The sequence below is a fragment of the Magallana gigas genome, chromosome 10, assembly GCF_963853765.1.
Source record: "Magallana gigas chromosome 10, xbMagGiga1.1, whole genome shotgun sequence".
In the NCBI taxonomy this organism is placed as follows: Eukaryota; Metazoa; Mollusca; class Bivalvia; order Ostreida; family Ostreidae; genus Magallana; species Magallana gigas.
This window is the reverse complement of record NC_088862.1, coordinates 34,998,952-35,024,564: the sequence shown is the minus strand read 5'-3', so window position 1 is coordinate 35,024,564 and position 25,613 is coordinate 34,998,952. Positions and strand designations below refer to the sequence as shown.

Below are 25,613 nucleotides of genomic sequence, written 5' to 3'. Positions count from 1 at the left end.
GCATTCATCTAAACCCGGCGTGGAGTATCAAACTCTTAAACAACATTTCAAGCCATTATTGCACCACATTTCATATGAGTTGACTTTTAGACATACGTATGTCCTTTATTCACTGCATTTACTTGTTCAAGCATTCTGACTTCAGATAACATGTATGCAGAATATTCAACACTTTCTTTCACCCAATATTTAACGTATTTTCAATACAATATGTCAGCTTTTGGTACTGATCTTTTTCCCCCTTATATGAATTAAAAAATTATCTACCGTAAAATTGTCAAATCCTACAATGTTTTAATTGTACACTGAATAAAAGATGCACTTGATTGTGAAATCACTTTTTTAATTACATTAATGATCAATATACCAATGTTTTAATCACATAACTTTTAAATATAAAAATACGACACTGTCTTGAGTCATTTGTAGAACAAATAATATGCAATCATTGCAAACTTCCCCTCGATTGTTACTTTATGTTCTGAATTATGTTAATTCACATGCATGTTCTTTAGGCGTTCACTGTTTTGGCAGCACGGTTAAAGTAAAACCTTTGCAATTTTGTTCAAGTATTCTGACATATTCCAAAGCGTTTTGTCTTTTGCAAGCTCCCACACAATAGGAAGTGTCATGTGTAATTAGTTCCAAGTTTTCACAGTAGTAAAGTTTTGCACAATACAGACTGAAATTCTGGTCAGCTCTCGGCCGCTAACCTGGCAGTGTGATCCAGGGTAGAACATTTACAGTTACACCCAGTGACGGGGCATTCAGAGTGCTCTGCAAACCACTCTAACAGGTGAGAGGCGTGGCCTCCGTGTCTACATGATTGACACCAGGTGAACCAATCGTCAATGGCCGTCATCTTTGCTGAATATGCTAATGAGAAGAATAGAAAAATTAAAACGCATTTGATTAATATATGATAATGTGAAGAATACGAAAATTAACATATTTTTGCTGAATATGCTAATGAGAAGAATATCAAAATTGATCCATTTTTTTTAAAATCAAAAATCGGTTTGTAAATAAGAAGAAGTAGATAGTCTAAATTGCACTTTATAATCAATGTGTTTATAACTTAATGAAACATGTTTGACTAATATATAATTTACCTATGGCAGTGATTGAGAAGGCATTTGATCAAGCCAATATTTATGAAACACCCAAAGCAAAGATACTGAACTTAATGTAGTACATGCATTATCTTGGACTTACATAAAACTAATTGTAACAAGCAATTAAACCCCATATATTTAATGTTAAATCCTAAAAATACATACTTTAATTTATTTTATCTTTATTTTGTATAATGGTAAAAAAAATCACATCAAATTAAGGCATAAACTTAGTCTTGTTTTTAACAAATTATGTAATTTGAATATACATGACAAAATAATCTCAGTGAGGTTTCAAACTGCAGTTACTCAACAAATAGTTTATTGCGTGGACCCTGAGGTCCACGCAGAAAATATATAAGCGAGGTTAAACCGGATGCTATGGGGAAAATTCAGCCTGCGCATGCGCTAGCCTGGTTCTTGTGCGTAATGGGTAGCTCAGGGAACCAGGCTAGCACACGTTTATCTGAATCGGGATCGGGATTCCGTGCCATTTGCACACATAAGTTCAAAGGCGCTGTAATTGTAAAGTTGTAGGTAAACAGTACAGAAACAAAGTATTCCTTTTAAAGAAATGATTGGCATGTGATATGAACTATCAGTATTATGAAATAAGTTAATGTTATTCCGAAACTACAACATGCATCAAATAGCATATGACAATTTATGTTTTGTTGTTTTCCGAATACACATGTAACTTAACTTTACTTTTATAGTAGGCGAGCCTAGAGAACTTCCCGATTAAATTTGTTTAAGCATTTAAGTTTGATTGAATAATTATGTCACTGTATAAAAGTTTAAATCTCAAGAAAAAATGCATCAAAATATGAAATTTTTAACTTACACAAAGCTGTCACTGCATAGTTAACAAAGTAGTGCGAATCGTAATGTGTGCGCAAATAGTAGAATTCACCGAATGCCTGATACTATACATGCAAACTTCATTCATAGATAGATCATAATTATTTTAGAAGTATGAACCCTTTAAGTTCTGAGATAAAAAGTCAGGGTTATACATACATGTATACGTAATACAACGTACAAATTTAGTGGTTAAAAGCAGAGGGCTAAAGTCGGCGGATTCTCTGATGATCTTAATTAAGGCTTTCACGTTTTCGTTGGAAACATATGCAAATAGTCCACGTATTGTAGTCCTTTTTTAAAGGACATCAACTTGTATTCTTTATAAATTGTAAGAAATCCTTCAAAGCCTGAGTATGTACATGTAACTACTGATTATCATTAAAACTTACACGATGGAGGAGATGAATGGACGATAGAGAGGAGAAGATAGAGAAATATAGAGAAGTTGTGTGAATGCTGACTTGTTTTGTCCTTCTGTGTGTACAGAGCAGACCCTGAGGGCGTCCCTAGGTGGGTCAGACACAGGGAACATCGGGGGAGGGGCTTCCTACATCCAGGACAGCACGATATCTGGAAACAACAAGAGTACGCTCCCTTGATCATATCAGCTTAATTTACATGTAAAGACACATATCAAATTAAATCTGAAAGGAATATTTAAACAAAAAAAAGCTTTGGACAAGAGGATGCTAACTTTGGCATGAAACATGAGGGCATCATAACAGTTGCCTCCATGCATGAATTTCAAATCAAATTCTATCTATGTGAAGTATTGTATTTGAAATATAGTTACGGGCAAATTTGCTTATAAAAAGAGTTTTAATTAAAGTTCATGCTTTTCATTGCCATTGAATGTCAAATGTTTGGTCATTGATTAAAAAAAAATCCTGCATTTCATCAAGCCTATATACATGAATTCTATTGAAAGGTTTTAAATTCCAAGTAGATTTTTCCCCTAAAGTGTTGAAAAAGTCTACTGTATAGTAAGAGAATTACACAGATTTATTACCATAAATTGTTCATAGAGAATTCATGACTACAGAAATGATCTAAAACACATGTACAATTATTATAGTGAAATACCTTTGGTTTTGTGGACGTCAGTGTTCCGGCTGAGTAAGAGTTGTGCGGTCGAGCACGACTAGCGACGGGCATGTTACAGGCGATGGATTTTCCGCAGAAGTTACAGCTGACAAACGCCTGGGAGATGACGCGGAAGTTGTCACCGGCCCGCCAGATGATGTCAAACTTAGATCTGTAAACAATACCAACATCTTTTTATAATTGTTTTTTTTTTCTAACATGAGTGTAAATCTGTTAAAATTAGTGATGATAATTTAAAATTCTTCTATTCACTTTGATTTGTAAATTTTGTGGCACCACTTCCTTTTTAATTTGATCTATAGAATATTGTGTCAACAGTTTTTTCTTTGGTTTTTACCTTCATACTCTACTGGTTTATCTTAAACATGTTAAAGGGACATGGTCACAATGTTGGTCAAAAGTTATTTTTTCCATTTTAATGTTTACATTGCTTCAGTTAGGCATATTTAATACGGAACCAAAATGTCAGTGTCATTTGTTGAGCTTTAAGCGAGTAACATGGCTTACAATTCTTTGCTATGTAAACAAAGCCTTTGTTAGGAACTGTTCGTTTATGCTTAAAATGAATAAAGAGATGGACTAATTAGCTTGAAAAAGATTTTTACTGGTATTTTGAACCTTAATTTGTAAACAAAAACAGGGCACGGGCCTTGTTTGCATGACAAAAAATTGTGAGCCCTGTATCTTGCTTGTAACTCAACAACCGACTCTCAGATTTCACTTAATTTTTAGAAATGCATTTGTAAAGTATTGTAAATAATAAAAACAGAAAAATAGAATTAGACCAAAATTATGACCATGCCCCTTTAAGTTACAAAATAATCCTATGAATTCCTAGGTACATTGTCTTTCCAGTACAAGAGACAACTTTTTCTACGCCAAATTATTATTTATAACACTGTAATTGCTGTCAAATACATGTGTATGCTAGCCAGGTATTGGCTATTGCAACATCTCAATGACATATAGTTTAAATATTTAATCAAATATCTGTAGAAAACTTTATAAATTAGATCCATGTATAAGCACATTTTAAAAATTCAAGTGTTACACATAAAATTTTTAAACAATGACCTCAATTCAATGTTAGCATATTGATAAATGGCAGGGGAATTTGCTGTATAATACCTGTGATGCCAGAGTCTCCATCGATCCAAAAGTTCCCTGTACCTGCCACAAAGAGAAACACAGGGGCTTATATTTAATTTTTGTCCTCAAATGTAATCTACATAATCACAGACCTTTGATATAGGCAATAACCTATAGTAAATATTCATACACCTTTGATAATTTATTTTAGTACTCATAGACTCTTAGTATAAGCAATAGAAACAACACTTTAGAATAGAATAAATTGATGAGGATTGCGATTTTATCCAGTTCAGCACCCACTTATCCTCGAATATTTCATTGTGCAAGGAGAACACAGAGCTCATACTAATTCAAGACAATCCCTGACAATGCTTTATATTCCTAATTAAATGCAAAGAATTAATATCCGCATAAAATCTTGAGAAGCCTATCTCTCAAATTTTACAATCTCCTTTATATTTTTCTGACAAATGCAAACTACTTGGAATTTGATGAAAATAATGAATTTATGTTCTGGCGATTAGGCTGAAAACTGCTGAATCACGTAATAAAGTATTTGAGGAATCTACAGTAACTAAAGGGATAACGATTATATATAGGAGGAAGTCACGGATTACGATTCTATCCAGTTCAGCACTCGCTCGTCCTTGGACATCTCGTTGGGCAGCGAGAACACACACAGCAGGGCAGCCGTCTGTATATCACCCGTCATGTCCACAAACCTGGAGATTAGGGACACTCCGTCAGGGGTCAGACCTACGATAGACCATAGATCATACAAAAATCAATGAAAACTTGGAGATCGGTGACACTCCATCAGGGGTCAGACCTACAACAGACAATACCCTACAGATTATTTATAAACTAAAACTGGCAACCAATAAAAAAGAAAAATCTTTGTCCTATGAAGTAAAAAGTACAAAAAATGTCAATGGTTGTGTACAAGACAATTACAAATTTGTTGATTAACAGGAACACTATCTTTACATGAATATTACCGGTAAGTATGAATGCCTTTTGGACAAAATAATGTATCATTAGAGATTGTTATCAATAGGTTATCTTCTCTGTAGTTAACTCAAAAATTCATGTTATAAAAGATAAAGGTAGGTGGTGTTTCCCGTGAAAAATTACAAGTCAAGAAGACAGCAAAAAGGTGCACAGAAATTTATATAACCTGTACTAATGTTCACTTAACTAATGAAAAGAAAGTCAATAAAGTTTAAAATGGTTAATATGTTACACTGTACATTAAACCATCTTCATCAAAACAAAGACGAAATTTACATGTAAAATTAAATGAAGAAACAAATCCTTAGAATACTAGTAATGATAAATTCAGACCTGTAATGAGTAGTCCATCCAGGTTCCCGGCCTCTATCACTTTCCTTGTCAACCTGTTGATGTACTCTTTGAGCTGTATGGTGATAAAAATCAGAACACGTAACATAAAACTGAAGTATGAACTTAATTTCAAATTGTATGGGAGCTGATGTAACTACAGACTAGTTACAGACCAGTGAATGGAACAAAGTTACTTTACAGACAAGTGACATGTTATTACATGTAATTGCAGACTAAATAACTAAATACATATGAAGACCAGTTACATATTTCTACACTTAATTACAATTAAGGGACTAAATATATGTAACTACAGACTAGTTACATGTCACTGCAAAAAGTTACAAAATAGTTACATAACTGTAATTAGAAATAGTTGCAAAAAGTTACAGACTAAGTACCTGTAACTCCAAATAGTTACAAACAAGTAATCTATAACAGCATAAAATTACAGTCTACTTACATATTACTGCAGAACTTCTCACAGACTAGATGCATATAACTGCAGATAGTTACACTTAGTCTAAAGGTCTATTTTTACAGACTAATTAAAAGTTAAATGTTATTAAAGATAGTTACATGTAAATGTTACTTCAGACAGTTACTGAATATTTACACATTTTAATTTCATAATGAACAAGAGATGTTTGTGAAACACTTATGCCCCCTTGAAAACATCCACTAAGAAAATGAACAGAAACTGCAAATAATTGGATTTTTTCTACGTCAAAGGGGCATAACTGTCGAAAATTGCTAAAACATACCCAAAATCGAACTTGACCTAGATATTACCGGTGATATAATACATGTGTATACCAAATTTCATTTCAATAAATGCAACCTCTGTGAAGAAAATGAACAGAAACTGCAAATAAGTGGAATTTTACTAAATGCAAGGGGCATAACTCTGTTGTAAATTGCTCAATCGTACCCAAAAATGAACTTGACCTAGATATTATTAAAATAAATGTGTACATCAAATTTTATTTCAATACATGCAACCTCTGCGAAGAAAATGAACGGAAACTATTGTTGGACTGACCGACACACTGACAAACGGACAGCAGCAAAGCAATATGCCCTCCCTTCTTCTAAGGGGGGCATAATAAAAATTACTAAAATAATTACAAGTAACTATAGACAATTTTGTGTACGTAAAAATAACTATTGCAAGAGTTTGGAACAAGCAATCATTCCAGTTATAAGTCCAATGAGTTAGTTTTACCTTATCGTTGTCCAGATAAATGCAAGCAAAGGCCACCTTGTCAGAGAGTTGCATGCCGCCTTGTTCAGTCTGTTGGCAAAAATAATTGTTAAACAAGTAATCAAATAATAATAATTACATGTATATGTTTTGTACAAAATTGTTTGTGTCGATGAATACTAATGCAGCATATTCATAATAAGTAACTGTTGCAATCAAAATAAATCTATTCATTCTTTTAAAAAAACACACACCATATTTTCCTCCAAAAATATAACTGCAGCCGTTTGAAAAATATTAAAATGTAAAAAAAAAAAAAAAAATAACCAAATGGCATTCCCCTACAATCAAATTATTACAATTCCAAAATGAAATTCCAAAATTCAATAAAACCAAATTAACATATCTAATCATACATGAACGATCTTCCCTTTATAGTATATTATCTAATTTCAAGAAATTCCCAAATATTAAATAATTTCTGAATGAATTAACATGATAAGTTTAACTTATCTATACAGTCTTAAGAACATTGTTATCATCTTATAATTAGTTTGCATGTAACATCCTCATTGTCATACAATTAATTAATTAATAAATGTGTATCATTAATATCTCTGTGAATGATGTTTTTCCTCCATTGCATAGCTTTGTATCAGAATAAAATGATAAAATGTTAATAAAAGTAAAAGTTCGCTAAATGTTTACATTTGCAAGCAATATCATATTAAATATTATCATTGATTTCACGCAACAGATTTGAATACTAAGTCTAGTTAAAATAGTTTATTCAATATTAGTTTTGAACATATGCCGACAATGTCTATTTATACTTATTTGATTTGATCAAAACATATCCATTTATTTTTGTGACTTAGAAAATGCTCATTGATAGTCAATGAAGAGTCTGGTAGTATCATAAATGATACTGGATATGTATAATAAAGTTGTAAAACAGAGAGTTTTTAATCTCAGTATGCACAAACTAGAGCATATAGCTTAAAGCATATAGAATTTATCATTGGAAAAAAATCAGTATGCAAAAATTATAGCAAAGTTTAAAAAATATACAAAGTACATAAATACAATCAAAAGAGATAAAATGCCACTATAAATGCTAATTTCATCTGATGGTGATACAAAATATGTCTGTAAATGAATGTTCAAAAAAGAAAATGAAATTGAATAAATAAGAAAATGAAAGTAGAATAAGATTTGCATGAGCACAGACTGCTAAGATAACCCTGAGTATGTGATACTGTCTATGGTGGCCCACAAACCTTTCTCCAGCCATGTCTCTGGGAATAAAGTGCCACAACATCAATAAAGAAAAAAAAACATTTAGTGTTCACTGTTAAAACATCGGTGCAATCATTATCAGGAATATATCACTTTCAAAAATTCATATTGCTGTCACTCACACTATTTGTGACAATAATTTCCAAACTTTTTTCGACTTACTTAGTATAGAGCTATTGATAAATTTCCAATGTAAATCAAACTAAACATATCAGGTTTGCTTGGGGACGGGGACAATTCTGTGCTTGTATGCTGTATACCCAAATAAAAAGACCCCCCTGTTGTAACATGCCTGGTACCTATAAATTATTACAGTGAAATATACAATGAAAGCCCCCAAGCTCACCAGAATTTCCTCGTAATTCTCGCGGTCACAGGTGAGGAAGGCAAACATTGCGCGGAGGTACGGGTCCTCCAGCTTCTGTAGCAGCGACATGCAAGTCTTCCTCCACAGCGTGTTCTTCTCCTCCGTGTAACCCGCGATCGCCATGGCAACTGTGCTAAGGTCGGTGTTTTCTGAGGAGGAAAACTACTTTAAACCAACTTTTAATGGCGGCAACGCTATAATGCCAATGAAATAATGCTAGTTTGCAGTGATCTTTTTTTTCTATCGTGACAAAGCCTTTGTTAATTACTTAATAGATAGATGTACATGTACATAAAAGGACTGTTTTATAAAGAAATATAATACATTATCTAAGACTTTGTAGTTCACACAGATGTTGTGAAAAAATATTAACACACTCTACTATTTCAGTTAGTTTATAGCAAAATTATTCATGTGGAATCAATGAATTATATTGAAGGAATCAGTTTAAATCAAAAGCTACCCAATAGTACACCAAAAGCTGGAGAGGCATTTATAAGAATTTATTAGAATGAGAAGATTTAAACTTAAAGAGAGTCTTTGTTCATGATTGAATTTTAAAATTAATATTTATTTTTATCTAACAAAACATATTGAAAACTTATTTGATCTATAATGTTTGATAAGGTTTACATAGTTCAGCAGGCAAAGATATTATTAAGATGGGTCTATGCACAAATAAGCACAAACAAACTGACATTGTCTAAAGTGAAAGAAAAAGTACTGACCTTGACCTTTGCTGGTGCTGAGTATTTCTATGGCCTTTGAGATTTGAAGGTTGAACAAGGCCATGGCAGCTGCTATTGCGTATTTACCATCCATCTGGAGTCTGCACAAATCAAGCATTCCAGTTAAAATGTACGTGAGTAAACTTCAAAAACTACATGTCAAACTGTTCTTTTGTACACTTTTATAAAGTTTTTGATATTATTTTACATTTGATCACCAAAACTAGCATATCACCAAAAACACAGTGTTAAGAACTATAGTCTGTCCCAAGATATGTATACAACACATTTGGACGATTTTTAATAAAAATACACTTACCTGTGAAAGAAGTGCAATTGAAATAGTTGAAAGGGAGATTTTCCAAGATAATTTCATTGACACTTTATCATCTTTCACTCGGAAAAATTCATAGGAAAGAAAACAGATTCCTTACGGAGATTTATAATGGGGAATGTTTACATTTTTTTCTCCATTCGGAATACACTCGGAATACATCGCGCAATTTTTCAACGTATTCATCCGGGCTTGCTGCAATACAAAATCTCCGTAGACATCTCATTTTTTAGCATTGTATTGAAACCTGATAAGCTAACAGGGGCGTTTCGACTGAGAAATCTTGGAAATTTTTCATACTTTTGAATGAACATCGTTTGAACCCTGAGGTATTTATAAATATCAAGCAATTAAGCCAAATGTGAATCCAAAATATCTTGGGACAGAGTATAACCACTATCTAATGCTACTGACAGTTAAGAATAGAATGCTTATTTTTGGATATCGTTGGTCCAATAACACACCAGGCTGTGCAGACAAATTAAATACTGCCCATTATGCTAATTTATCTGCATGACCTGGTGAATTATAGGACTAACGATATCCAAAAATAAGCATTCAATGCTTATATACGTATTTATATTTTTTTTTCATTCTTGCCTTGTCTGTAAATGTGATTTACATATGTTTACCTCAAAATTACTGGTAAGTTCAATTTATGGAAGAGCAAATGTAACAGCCACAAGCGTGAACTCTGATTTTTGCTTGTGACATTGCACTTCGACGTTTTGTGATGTTATAATAAAACTCATCACATTTAACCTAGTAAGTGTTTTCATGGGAAATTGAACGTTGCAGATTTCCAATGCAAACATAGGGAAATATACAATAAATGTCGATATTTACTCATGTAGGATGGTATCCAGTAGTTCTGGCTTATGATGGTCTCCTCCCCACCCACATAGTTGCAACGCCTTCGACCTGTACATATACACAACAGTTCCAATTTATTTCACATAATAAATATTGTACCAATCACAACTTCAGCGCAATAATCAATTGTTTGTGCAGATCTTTCTGACTTTCAGAATCTTTCAGATGAGTACTGATTATTCAGTGTGGCTATGGCTTTCTGTACTTTACTGACCTGCATTGCACTAACCTTTCCGTACTGTGCTTATTAATTTTTTTCTATTTTTTTTTTATCCTTTATGAACTACATTTGACATTTCTCTCTTGTACTGATTTCTCATTACTGTATTGACCTTTGGGTACTATTTTGACTTTCTTTTATGTATTGTACTAAAATTTCTGCACTATGTTGACATTTATGTACTGTAATGACCTTTCTGCACTATGATATTGTTTCACACAGGCAAGCTTTCTATAGAAGTCCGAGGACCAGTACATGTTAGTCATATGAGAGGTGGCCATGTCATCCACATCCAATCCCAGAATGCTCTTCACTCCCAGGTGTTTTCCCATCATGCCACGCTGAAAGGTCTGTCCTTGTTTATTGTATTCAAGCATTTCTCGTGCATCTACATTAAAAAAATTACAACACTGTACAGTATTGATGACAGATTTGAAAGAAAGGAGAGAGATAAAAATAATACACTCAAATGAGACTGCTTTTTCTTTCTCTCTCCTCCCCTTCAAATCTGTCATCAATATTTTAAAATGTTGTAAATTTTTTCAAAAAGCTGTCTTGCGTGTATTATTTTCTATCTCAGAGGAGAGAATTTGATCAGAGAAGAGAATACTGTAAATTCCATATATTACCCGAGTACTTAATTCCACGACCCCGTTGGTTTGTATCAAATCGCGAGAATATAAAATCGCGAACGTGGAACTATGTTCTTTATTTCTTATAGTTCTCGACTCTCAGAAAATAATGGCAAGTTTTATGAATCCGCGAAGGGTGCTGCTCGCAATTCTACGCGAAAATAAACTCCTAGCGTTTAATTAGGAATTTACAATAATGATAAAGAATTTGTAATCTTACATGATAACCACCTCCACACTCCATACAGCTCAGGTTCTTCTTTGATAGCGTACACATTTTCCCAGATTATGTCAGACTGAAAAAGTAGAAAACATTTTCCTACAGAACGATAATGGTAACTAAAAGGAGTTTAAACATTTAACAAAATGCATGTTCATAATACTTTATTCATCTTAACAGTAAACACTAAGTAATTACAGTAATTTACATTCAGTCACCTTTCAGTAAACATTAAGTGACCTTTCAGTAAACATTAAGTGACCTTTCAGTAACATTTATAAGTTACATTTTAGTTAAGATTAAGCCCTTCCAATAAATATTGAGTGACATTTTAGTTTATTGAATGGCACATCATTACTCTGTGTAAATCAATGTACTGTTGTTTCATCAATTGAAATACCAGTTGAATACCAATTTTCGTTGATTTCAATTTTAAGTTCATCCATGAAATTAAACATTCATTGAACTGCAATTTCTACTAATATTTTATATTGATAGAGTCAATGGCCACAAATTTACGTATCCTTGGAACAGTGATTTTCAGTTTATCCATGAAAATTGATATCCTTGAATATTAATGAAACCACAGTACCTTCAGTCCGTAGCCTTGAAGTATGCGTTCCTTCATTCTGACAGCAATGTCCTGTGGAATGGAGTTGTCCTTTGTAAAGGAGGTGATACTCATGGACTTTCCGTGGGCTGTGACAAGTGTGGAATCAACGGACCAGTTCTGGAAACACACATCAAAGATAACATTGTCATCAATGTTACACACATTACCTATTGTTTTTACCTATTCTATAGGGTACTTTCTATAAAGTATAAAAATCATATAAGTGACTAATCTCAGTTATTCAGAAAATACATTAGTTTTAAAAACAAGTCAATTTTCAGACTGATATTTTCTGAAAAGTACAATTTATAACAACAGAAATGTTAATTTTCATTTTCTAAAAGTCTTTTGGACAAAACTAATGGAGGATGCTTCTGTTATCAAACAAATGCTAACAATAATTGGATTTGAATCCTGCATTATAAGGTCCTTTATTCATTTATCAACAGATACAGGTACAAAAAAAACCTTTGTAAAAATACTTACGAAAGGAGAGTGTTTTTATACTATGAGGTCCTTTAAATAGATACTGATGAAAGTAATGTGTACCTGTAATTAGAGGTCCTTAATACGAATACTTACAAAAGGAATATGCTCTAGCTTGTACAATGTGGTCCCTTAGACAGATAATTACAGTAGTGACCAGACCCAAACAAACACCTGCGCAGATTCCAACTAAACCCTAGTAGGTTTATTTCGGGGTTTATACTATGGGTCTGCTTAAAAAAAAATTAAGTCCACTTGGGGTTTACTTTGGGTCTGATTGGAAATTACTGTGGGTTACCTCAGGATTTTCTTTTAGGGTCAACTTTTGAAGTGTAAAACAGACCTGTCTTTTATCGTAGTACCATCTTACTGCCTGTAATTCCCGCCCCTTTTATATTTCAAATAGACATGCAGCATGTGCTTTAAGGGGTCTACTTCAGATCATTGTCTACTGTCTGTGTCCCCTCTGAGTCTACTCCTGGTTAACTCTGGGTCTACTCTTGGTTAACTCTGGGTCTACTTTTGGTTAACTCTGGGTCTTATCTTGGTTAACTCTGGGTCTACTCTTGGTTAACTCTGAGTCTACTCTTGGTTAACTATGGGTCTACTCTTGGTTAACTCTTGGTCTACTCTTGGTTAACTATGGGTCTACTTTTGGTTAACTCTTGGTCTACTCTTGGTTAACTCTGGGTCTACTCTTGGTTAACTCTTGGTCTACTCTTGGTTAACTATGGGTCTACTCTTGGTTAACTCTGGGTCTACTCTTGGTTAACTATGGGTCTACTCTTGGTTAACTCTGGGTCTACTCTTGGTTAACTCTGAGTCTACTCTTGGTTAACTATGGGTCTACTCTTGGTTAACTATGGGTCTACTCTTGGTTAACTACGGGTCTACTCCTGGTTAACTATGGGTCTACTCTTGATTAACTATGGGTCTACTTTTCGTTAACTCTGGGTCTACTCTTGGTTAACTCTGGGTCTACTTTTTGATAACAATGGCTCTTATCTTGGTTAACTCTGGGCCTACTCTTGGTTAACTATTGGTCTACTTTTGGTTAACTCTGGGTCAACTCTTGGTTAACTCTGGGTCTACTTTTGGTTAACTCTGTGTCTTATCTTGGTTAACTCCGGGTCTACTTTTGGTTAACTATTGGTCTACTCTTGGTTAACTATGAGTCTACTCCTGGTTAACTCTGGATCTACTCTTGATTAACTCTGGGTCTACTCTTGGTTAACTATGGGTCTACTCTTGGTTAACTCTGGGTCTACTCTTGGTTAACTCTTGGTCTACTCTTGGTTAACTATGGGTCTACTCTTGGTTAACTCTTGGTCTACTCTTGGTTAACTCTGGGTCTACTCTTGGTTACATGTAACTCTGGGTCTACTCTTGGTTAACTCTGGATTTACTCTTGGTTAACTCTGGGTCTACTTTTGGTTAACTCTGGGTTTTATCTTGGTTAACTCTGGATCTACTCTTGGTTAACTATGGGTCTACTTTTGGTTAACTCTGGGTCTACTCTTGGTTAACTCTTGGTCTACTCTTGGTTAACTATGGGTCTACTTTTGGTTAACTCTTGGTCTACTCTTGGTTAACTCTGGGTCTACTCTTGGTAACATGTAACTCTGGGTCTACTCTTGGTTAACTCTGGATCTACTCTTGGTTAACTCTGGGTCTACTTTTGGTTAACTCTGTGTCTACTCTTGGTTAACTCCGGGTCTACTCTTGGTTAACTATGGGTCTACTTTTGGTTAACTCTTGGTCTACTCTTGGTTAACTCTTGGTCTACTCTTGGTTAACTATGGGTCTACTTTTGGTTAACTCTTGGTCTACTTTTGGTTAACTCTGGGTCTACTCTTGGTAACATGTAACTCTGGGTCTACTCTTGGTTAACTCTGGATCTACTCTTGGTTAACTCTGGGTCTACTTTTGGTTAACTATGGGTCTTATCTTGGTTAACTCCGGGTCTACTCTTGGTTAACTATGGGTCTACTTTTGGTTAACTCTTGGTCTACTCTTGGTTAACTCTGGGTCTACTCTTGGTTAACTATGGGTCTACTCTTGGTTAACTATGGGTCTACTCTTGGTTAACTCTGGATCTACTCTTGGTTATCTATGGGTCTACTCCTGGTTTACTCTGGGTCTACTCTTGGTTAACTTTGGGTCTACTCTTGGTTAACTATGGGTCTACTCTTGGTTAACTCTTGGTCTACTCTTGGTTAACTCTTGGTCTACTCTTGGTTGACTATGGGTCTACTCTTGGTTCACTCTGGGTCTACTCTTGGTTAACTCTTGGTCTACTCTTGGTTAACTATGGGTCTACTTTTGGTTAACTCTGGGTCTACTCTTGGTTAACTCTGGGTCTACTCTTGGTTAACTCTGGATCTACTCTTGGTTAACTCTGGGTCTACTTTTGGTTAACTCTGGGTCTTATCTTGGTTAACTCTGGGTCTACTCTTGGTTAACTATGGGTCTACTCTTGGTTAACTATGGGTCTACTCCTGGGTAACTCTGGGTCTACTCTTGATTAACTCTTGGCCTACTCTTGGTTAACTCTGAGTCTACTCTTGGTTAACTCTGGGTCTACTCTTGGTTAACTCTGAGTCTACTCTTGGTTAACTCCGAGTCTACTCTTGGTTAACTCTGGGTCTAGTCTTGGTTAACTCTGGGTCTACTCTTGGTTAACTCTGGGTCTACTCTTGGTTAACTATGGGGCTGCTCTAGCAAACCCTGAATAAACCCAAAGCAGACACCAAAAGTAAACCCAGGGTTAAGTTGGGGTCTACTTTCTGTTAGATTGGGTCTGATTGGTACTGTACAATAAGGTTCCTTAGACAGATACTTACAAAAAGAATGTGTTCCTGTACTATGAGGTCCTTTAGACAGATACTTACAAAAGGAATATGTTCCTGTACTATGAGGTCCTTTAGACAGAAACTTACAAAAGGAATGTGTTCCTGGACAATGAGATCCCTCAGACAGATACTTACAAATGGAATGTGTTCTTGTAATACGAGGTCCTTTAGACAGATACTTATGAAAAGAATGTGTTCTTGTACAATGAGGTCCTTTAGACAGATACTTACAAAAGGAATGTGTTCCTGGACAATGGGATCCCTCAGACAGATACTTACAAAAGGAATGTGTTCCTGTACTATGAGGTCCTTTAGACAGAAACTTACAAAAGGAATGTGTTCCTGGACAATGAGATCCCTCAGACAGATACTTACAAATGGAATGTGTTCTTGTACAATGAAGTCCTTTAGACAGATACTTATAAAAAGAATAGGTTCTTGTACAATGAGGTCCTTTAGACAGATACTTACAAAAGGAATGTGTTCCTGGACAATGGGATCCCTCAGACAGAAACTTACAAAAGGAATGTGTTCCTGTACTATGAGGTCCTTTGGACAGATACTTACAAAAGGAATGTGTTCTTGCACTAAGAGGTCCCTCAGACAGATACTTACAAAAGGAATGTGTTCTTGCACTATGAGGTCCCTCAGACAGATACTTACAAAAGGAATGTGTTCTTGCACTATGAGGTCCCTCAGTAAGCCCTGCTGTGTTACGGTCAACAGTCGACTGTCTTGTTTGGGATGCCAGGAGAAGGAGGACACGATCTGAGAGTTAAGGACTACAACAAAAATCCACAAAAATAAGAAGACACAAAACAACTGCACTTTTACTTAACATTAAAGATCAAAGTGTATATATGTGAACACTAGGGCTAAAAAGATTCACCGATTATCGATACTGTTAAATACCAATTCAATTTTCGATTCACTGCTTCCATTTTCAGTTTGATACATTTTTTTAAAATTAAGTTTGGTTTATTACATCGGGTTCGGCCTACTTTATTAGATTTACTGCCAAGGGAAAAACATTGCAACAATTTCAATGGATACAAATGAAGGGGGCAATCGCGATGTATCTGTTGTGACGGATACAAACAATGATAACTTGTAAAAACCTGCCAAACTGAAGAATCTACCTACCATCTATCGTTCCGCGAAATCTGGGCAATACGCAATATGCCTACTTTCTTCCTAATAAAATGATTTGTATTTAAGATTTGCAAATGAACTTCCAATAAAAGCAGATTTGCAGCTATACATCTTTCAATTAACCTTGTTAACATAAAACCGAGGAAACACTAAATAAGTGTGGCGTCAAGTGATCTGAGGTACTTTTCTGATGAGAGCCATTCCTTTTTGAAATTTTGAAACTTAAAAGAATGTGTTACCGTTTATCATTACATAAAAGCAGTTCGACTAAAAGTCATTTTAATAAATGACTAATCAATAAAAAGTAAGCTCTGTCCATTTATTGTATTTGTCATTATTTAGTGCATAGTGAATTATTCGTTTACATTCATTTTATTAAATTAAAATTGCAAGTGTGACTTGGCTAAAAAAAATTCTTTCTTCATTTGTTTGAATTGTTTCTTCTTCCAAATGTATCGTTTTGAAAAAAACTGAATTGTGGTAAAAGTGTTGCAATATGTATTGTATCGTGAGGGGGCATATTGTTTCAGCCCTATTGAACACCTAAACATCTGATCAAATATATTATGAATGCCTACCAAAAGTGCATATTTTAAAATTTTAAATATCACATTCAGAGTGCGCAAAGTAAGCATACCTTATCAATAAAAAGTATACTGTAAACGTGGAAATTTTGACGATGTGTTAATTTTGACTATGTTGGCGATTTTTATTTTCTCGTCAAAATTTCCACTCGCCAAACTTCACATCATATATATAGCATATTAATACCAGAAATTTTTAATCGGCATTATCCCTTTAGGACTAGATCAAAGTTAATGATTCATTTATGTAAATAGCTATAAAAACATGTAATTAGCATTTTAAAAACCCATAAAATCTAAACAAGCATGTTTTAAATGCAATTATCACTCAATCGTCACAACATTCTATAAAAAATTTGCGTGCGTAATTATCATGCCGTGTTTGACCTACTTTGTTACCTCAGACAATATCGTATAGTGAATAAAAACAGAATACAAAGAACAATGTTATTCCATCAAATCTTTACAGACTTTTTTTTCAATCAAAGTTAAATTTTATTAATACCATCGCTTGTAAAAGAGTTCGCAAGAAAGATAACTCTAACCCTGGCATTATAAGAAATCAAAGATAGATAACTCCTACTCTTATTCAAAAATTCGTCAAAATTAAAACTCGCCAATTGTCTCTTACTAAAAAATCGTCAAATTTTGAACTCGTCAATATAACCACGTTTACAGTAGACTTTAATCATTTAATTACTAGATTTGGCAGATGTTTCACTTTTACCTATTAGCCTAAAAGATATAATTTGATATGTTGATGAAAATTGCAAAGGGAGAGAAACAATGAGCAGACCTTTGATGGTTCTCTCGCTGTAGTACTGATCCAGTTCTTCAGAACCCACTGTAAGCAAACAATAAATCAATGAACATCAGAGAATGGAAGTTACTTCAAACAGATATAATAAAACATACCATACAGTTTAGCCTCCAACAGACCTTAAAATGACTTTACTTATCAATATGTTTTGAAGGTCTCCTACATATTGTAGATTCTTTAATTTACTGTTTGAATTTACATGATATTACCTGTGTAATGTAGGCACTTTTTTACCTGTTTGTGGTAGATGCTTTTTACCTGTTAGATGTAGATGCTTTTTTAATACCTGTGTGATGTAGATACTTTTACCTGTGTGGAGTACATGTTGATGATTTTACCTGTATGATGTAGATGTTTTATACCTGTGTGTTGTAGACCTGTGTAGTATATGTACATTATAGCTGATGGTTTTACCTGTTTGAGGTAGATTAGTTTTACCTGTGTGATGTAGATGCTATTTACCTATGTGATATTAATGATTTCACCTGAGCTATGTAGATGAGTTTTTACCTGTTTGTGGTAGATGGAGAATGTCATAGATCTTGACTGTCAGGCTGTCCTGGCTTAGAATACCTAGGTATCCTTTCCTACAAATCACAAGACAAAAGTCTGTTTAAATTTGACTAAGGGATGGCGCAACATAAAAAATCATTTAATACATTACTGTAACAGGAAATGTACATCTAAGTTAGTTTATCAAGTGATCTCTAGTTTGTTTTTGTAATAAACAAGCTGATTATATAACTAAAACATTGAAGCAGTCATATTTTATGTGTCTAGTGTAAAATTCTTTATAAATCATTTACAGTTTATCAAATGAAAAATAAGAAAACAACCATCAGTGTCAAATTGAATTGAATTCAATTACAGTTACTTAATTATTATGACATACATACTGGTAATGAACATACAATGTGGTGATAAACTATCTGAATCAATGAACATGCATATAATATACAGAATGAATGAAGTTAAGGATAAGCATAAAACTGTTTGTTAAGATGTTACAATGCTGCAAGTATTACCTTGTTGGACACCAGCGGATCATAGAGACTGCTTTCGGTTCTTGAAATGTTAACATCTTTGTAGTGTATTAAGGCATGTAATGCTTTGAAATGATTGACATGGTTCTTTTTCCATATATGAGAGAGAGAGAGAGAGAGAGAGAGAGAGAGAGAGAGAGAGAGAGAGAGAGAGAGAGAGAGAGAGAGAGAGAGAGAGAGAGAGAGAGAGAGAGAGATGGAGAGAGATGGAGAGAGATGGAGAGAGAGAGATATGGATGGATGGAGAGAGAGAGAGAGAGAGAGAGAGAGAGAGAGAGAGAGAGAGAGAGATTGTACAAAGGATACAGGTTTATCAAAATTCCTCACATCCCACACACTGACATGGTTCTGGAAAAAGACATAATAAATATCACATTCATTCTGATTGACAGAAATATGTCATGTTAGGTATCTGTTTACATTCACCATTTCACATCTAATAACTATAAAAGCTATTCTTTTCTTCATAACAAGCTTAATGTCTATAGCTTTATATTAGGTTTTAATGTATTACATGTACTTCATCATTACACATAAGAGTTATCATAATATTTTACATTGCATATATACATGTAGCTAAAATTCCTTCTTGCCAAATGACAAAATCTTTTACAGCTATGTCAGCACAAGTCAAAAGTATCCCCTTACATTAAAACAGTAACTATCAATGTGCCAAGGCCAAAATTAAATTTATCGTTTGCTTTTCAAGTAAAAAAAAATGTCAAAATATAATGCAGCAGACAGGGATTTTATTTTGAATTTCATTGCAGGATTTGTGAGAGGGAGCGACTATTACAGTTTATTAATATCCCTTATTTTCGGGGGACAGCACATTTTTAGACTTAATTTATCTTTTTTAATCATATAAAGAGCTTTAGATGAAGATGTAGGAAAATATTCAGCTAAATTGATAATATCATTATTATTTGATATTTTAAGGACGTAGATTCAATAGTTGTTGACCATTCAGTCTCCTATACATGGCTGACCTCGTTAAAGGTGGCGATCCTGTGCTCATTCTGTCTGTCCACACTGGCCCCTCGTATCATCTTGGTCTGTGTCTGGTTTTGGGGCCGAGTGCAATCTGTTAGTCACAAACAGAAAACCATGTTTAATACTAAGAATCATTTCTATGGGAACAAGCACTGGCCTTAACACAATAAACTGATCAAGGATCATAAAAGAAGTTGGAAAATGTGTGTTTGGGATTTCTTTTGTCTAATTCACTACTGTGGTTTCATCAATATTAGTTGAATACCAATTATCATGGATTTCATTGTTAAGTTGATCCACGAAATTTAATGTTCATTGAAATGCAATATCTATTAACATTTTGTATTGATAGGGTCATATTGGCCACGAATTTACATATCCTTGAAACTGTGATTTTCATTTTATCCACAAAAATTGATACCCTTGAATATTAATGAAACCACAGTATTTTCAAACAGTTATCTTTATGTTTTGTATTAGTTATCACAGCCGAACTTTTATCATAAATTCATTTGTAAACATAATAACATTAATTAAAAAAATTATTGCAAATTAAAACTTAGAGCTTAAATTTATTCCGATACTAAATAATGAATTAAAGCCCAGTTCCATTTTTGGGAGTCCCTCTGATGAATTACAGATTCGGGACACCTTTTCAGACAATTGTGTAGTCTCCTAATGAGGAAGCTCTACTTACCCCTAAGGTCGTAGATTCGAAGGTAACGAGTGTTCATTCCAGTCACAAATGTCCGGGGTTCTTTCTTGAACCAACAGAAAGATGCTGTTGTCTCTGAGGGACCTGTTATAGTACAGAAATAGAACTATCTGTTTATACTCTGTAAGATAGCAGAGTCAGGACACATTGTAAAGACAGATATATACCTGCTTGTGTGTGTTACAAACCTATGAACAGTATAGTTAATTCACTGTCGCAAATTTTGTGTTTAGCAAGATCACTAAGCAAATTTGCTGTGACTGTATAAAGGGTATTACTTTATAGTATCACTTGGTTAATGACTAGCTCACTTAAAAAATGTAGCAACCGGTTTTCTTGGAAGTTAATTTTTAATATCTCTGAAGATGGCACATGTAATAATCTAGACCTATCTCTTCAGATTATTTGTGTAATGAATTGAATTACTCCCAGTCTCTACATATGGTGTGTGCAATGACTTACTCCTTATATCTATGTATAAAGTGTTTATTGAGTGTGTAATGACCTACTCCTTATATCTATGTATGGTGTGTGTAATGACTTACCCCCTATCTCTACGTATGGTGTGTGTATTGCCCCGCTGGATTCACTGTGACTAGAACTGTATCGTTGACGGTCCCCCAGCTCGTTCCCTGGTTTGTGGTGAATGTTCCAGATGTTGATACAGCTGTCATTTCTGTACTTCTCCAGACCCTCCGCAAGCTTGATAAAAAAAACGCACTGAATAAACTGTGCATGAAATTGACCTTAGCATTATTATATTATACAGTCTTTGTCAAACTTAGAACCTAACCCATCTATCCAACCAACCAACCAACCAACCAACCCCCCCCCCCAAAAAAAAAAAAAAAAAAAAAAAACTAATAATAATAATAAGTATGTAGGAGAGAACTTTGGGTTATCATTCATCTGTCCTACAACTATGCATAGACTTAGAACAAAGAGATTGTCAATATGCAGCAATTGCCTATTGTTGGTTTGAAATTTAGTGTTAAATACAATTTCTTTATTCTGAAAAAAAAATGCTTTAATTGCACCATCAACAAAGCATGCAAAAGATATAGTAAATACTTTATTGTAGTGAAAGGACAGTTAAAAAATTACACCTTTCAAGTAGATTTAAAAAACCATTTGACAAAAATAATTAAGATACACATGCATATTTTGGGGGAAATATCAACTTAAGGTTTGAGCCTACAGAAAACCATGAAGTCCATGAAAATTGGTATAAATGAATATTGATGAAAAACCAAAGAAAATAACCTACTAAATGGCTGTCCACTGGGTTCCAGTTCAAGTAAATACAGGATCGAGTATGCTTGGGGACTGAAAGATAATAATAACAGTTAGTTAGTTAATTAGTTAGTTAGTTAGTTAGTCAGTTAGTTAGTCTACATCCTGATACACAAGAGCAGGTCAGCAATAGAATAAAATAAACAGATTGTTATGATCAATTTTCGAATGTGAACAACAGGTGGCCCCTTCGTCACCAACATTTGTCAAGTCAAAACTCAGCCTCAACTCTAAAAAGAAGAACTAGTACTAAGTTCTCAGAACGTGTTTCTGATCCTTTTGAAGATCAATAAAGTATTTTCAAAACAATCAAAACAACTCTAAGATTTGACTTCTTAAATTTCTGCACTTCTCTTGAAAGAATTTGAGTTGAGAACTGTGCTGAGTGATGAGTGATTTGAAAATTTTAGTGAAAGTTGGAGCCAAAGGTAAAAGCAGTCACAAACTTTTATGCGTCACGTCTAACTTTATACGAACATGTTACCTTTTTTTTTTTTTTTTTACAGTGACTGTAAATAGAGACTAGATATTTTTACGGACATAATGCTAATATTGTGTGCTGAATTGTTCTTACCAAACTCCTTTTTAATTAGGTCACTCTCGCTATTACCGCTAAAACTGTAATTCAAGAAAAAGAGCATTCATAAATATACTGTAAGTCGTTTTAATTCCATGATGTTAAAATTTCATAAACTCTAAAAAGTACCAGTCGCGATGGTTTTAATTTCACACTCAAAGAAAACCAGTTGATCAAAATATAAGCAATAAAATGTTTTAAAAAACTAATATTAATATTTACGATGCAATTGGGTTTATTTTAGCGGAAAAACGATAAAAAACGCGAAGATAGTGAAATTAAAACCATCGTGATTATTTGCCAGTCTACAGTATCTCAGCAATCTGCTTTGTTTTTTTATTCATCAGAGTGAACACAGCTACACAGTTTATTTCTAGTCATACTTGTAACAATCATAATTGATAACAAACAGATTTAAAGAACTGTCATCTAGCCTAAGGGATTTCATAACCAAGAAATGAGAAACATACATTGTTACAATGTTGATAAATGGACAAGAGTATGGTAGATTCAGACAAGCACCAAGCAGATATGATGACAGGTTAACACGTGTACATGTAGCTCTAAATTTTCATCAATATCTGGCCACAATGAAATGGCTTTAAGTTATTTTCCAGACCTACTTACTTGTTCAATATAACTCTCCCATTGGCCAGCCCAATGGCCAGCATGTTGTCTGGTTCAGGTTTCGGGTACCAAGCTACTGTCTGTAAATCACAATAATTTTTGTTAAAAATTTAACTTAAAGTTAAATACTGCGAACCAACTCTTATTCGCGACAACTTTATTTTGCCATTTACTTCTGATAAACTAGTTCGCAATGACTAATGTTCTCAACGAAACCTTATCCAAAGCGATATTGTTATAACCACCATACGACATGGACTGGTTCACAGCGAGAAAAATTCACGATGATGTGGCTCTTGCAAACCTCACAAAAATTTCTTACAGGCGAAGAAAAGTTGGTTAACAGTACATGTATGTAGATGTTTTTAAATAAGAGAAAGAAAAATAATTAGGTTTTCTGTTGGTATACATGCAGCTTTATTGATAAAGCTAACATGGACTATCAAGGTAACTATGGGTAATAATTAACATAATCTTATACTATAGATTCCTTGTTTACATAATTGAGTACTTAATTCTGCGATAAAGCTTTTTTGAATCAAATCGCGAGAGTATTAAATCGCAAACACAATTTTTTTGGTTATAATTTCATATAACTCAACACTGTCTATTAAATAAAAGCAAGAGTTTAAAATCTGCAAGATGTGCTTTTCCGCGATTTTACGCGGATGTTTATTCCTCCCGCTCTACATTAACCTAACATTTCACAGACTCCATCACCATCACCGACCTTTAGCATCCCCATCTCAATAGACTTGGGTTGTTCCACTGCCCAGAGGGTGTCTGACATCTGTTTCATCGAGGGCACTGTCAATTATAGAGTAATATAATACATTGTATTTACATCATCTAGATCACACTGTTATACAATATTTACATCATATAGATCACACTGTTGAAACTTTGATCTAAAAAAAGAAAAGGAAGACTATAGACTTTATGTTAATCAACAATACACGGAGTCCAACCTCATGCAAAAAGACATAAAAGATACATGGATGTATTATACAAATGTTTATGTTCGTCTTTTTTCAGTCACAAAACTCATGTTTATTATTGTGCATAATGGTTACTCATGTAAATTCGATGACAAGGGTTACCCACAAAAGCCACAAACATTGATCCTCCACAAAAAATGAAGATTACACAGTATCTTCTTTAGCAAGAACAATTTTTGTTTTGGTTTTTATGGACTATCACATCTTATAACAAGAATTAATCCAATAGCTACATAATTTATACAAATATGAACTTGGCTACACAGTTCACACTTTATAAACAGCAAAAAAGTGCAACCTCTTACAACCGAGTTTATGTGATTATAAATTCTGAATCTATTGCATGAATTGTATGAATTTTACATCCTCCTAATATTTCAATTCTTTATCATCAGGAACAGAAATTGAGAAGATCTTGCATCATTGCACAAAATATAAATACAACGTCATACAGTTCGATACAAGAAATTACAACACCATCAAAAAAGTACACATGTGTAAATGTTTTGATCTTAAGACAATGAAATAGCACATTATACAAACAGATAACACTTTGTTTACTCACCTTTCTGTGTTGGCTTCTCTGTGGAGTGTACCACTTTATACAGTAGGATTTTGTTTGGACTACATGTGCAAAACACATCGTCGTGGATCGGGGACCAATGTACTTTCAGGTTACTCATCCTGGATATATCTATGTTTTGTTTCTCCTAATAAAGATCTGAAATTAAAAAAAGTAACTAATATTCAAGCTTTTTTTTTTATTCTAGATAGCAAAAGTTTTAGGCATGCTAATTTACCCTTTCTTGCAGTGCAAATTAATAGGTCTACATTTAGGCAAAGTTTTAGATGGTAGATAATTAAATGACGTAGATTAACATGCAATTGATGTTTAATACATCATTGTTCATTAAACCATGTCAAGTTGCCCTGACAAGTTACCTTGACAGGGTTTAGGGCTTATTGATCTAAACAGGGACGTATATACGTCCCTGATCTAAATAAGCATTTCAGAAATGTATATCTCTTAAAACAAATTTTTCACAAAAAATCAAATGTCTCGGATGAAGTCCCAAAAATACAGAGAAGTCTAACTATATGAGCCTGAATTTTAACAGGCGTTGTGTATTGTGCCACTGGAAGTACTTTGCTTTGCACGATATAGTATGATAAGACAGACATACACAAAACAAGCTGCTCAAGTTATCATTTCATTTCGTCCTTCCGTGGGTTAACTTTCGCTTTCAATTTAGAGGTGAACCAGTTTACATTCCTGTTGTCGTAAAAGTCCTAAACAGTATAAAATGATCTTGATTTAACATTGTAACATGTAACATAAAAAATAATTTCATGATTCATTATTTTATAAAATTTATGCCAAGAGATAGGCCTAATAAATATGTACCGGGCTCCGCATCAAAATCTAGATCTTTTAGATGCCTATCTTTTTTTTCACAAGCGTTT

The 25,613-nt window shown here is 33.9% G+C and overlaps 1 protein-coding gene across 2 annotated transcripts; it reads right to left on the bottom strand.

Moving 5' to 3' along the window:
- Window positions 1-326: 326 nt before the first annotated feature.
- LOC105334830 (GATOR2 complex protein MIOS-A) lies at window positions 327-25,441 on the bottom strand. Of its 2 annotated transcripts, XM_066074041.1 has the most exons (28): window positions 25,334-25,441; window positions 24,715-24,870; window positions 23,882-23,958; window positions 23,152-23,231; window positions 22,522-22,565; window positions 21,922-21,980; window positions 21,200-21,356; window positions 20,637-20,738; window positions 19,936-20,030; window positions 19,253-19,294; window positions 18,929-18,984; window positions 18,414-18,490; window positions 17,880-17,927; window positions 16,011-16,129; window positions 11,989-12,126; window positions 11,397-11,472; window positions 10,737-10,932; window positions 10,298-10,372; window positions 9,118-9,218; window positions 8,369-8,538; window positions 8,004-8,021; window positions 6,745-6,813; window positions 5,520-5,592; window positions 4,793-4,931; window positions 4,212-4,253; window positions 3,063-3,234; window positions 2,441-2,549; window positions 327-876 (listed from the first exon to the last, which is right to left on the bottom strand). In XM_066074041.1, the coding sequence occupies exons 2-28, from the start codon at window positions 24,830-24,832 to the stop codon at window positions 695-697; spliced, it is 2,634 nt and encodes an 877-aa protein (XP_065930113.1). In that variant the 5' UTR covers window positions 24,833-24,870; window positions 25,334-25,441; the 3' UTR covers window positions 327-694. The 2 variants fall into 2 exon arrangements, with proteins under 2 accessions (XP_065930113.1, XP_065930114.1); XM_066074042.1 differs by lacking the exon at window positions 8,004-8,021 and having other exon boundaries at window positions 25,334-25,440.
- Between the last annotated feature and the right edge of the window lie 172 nt (window positions 25,442-25,613).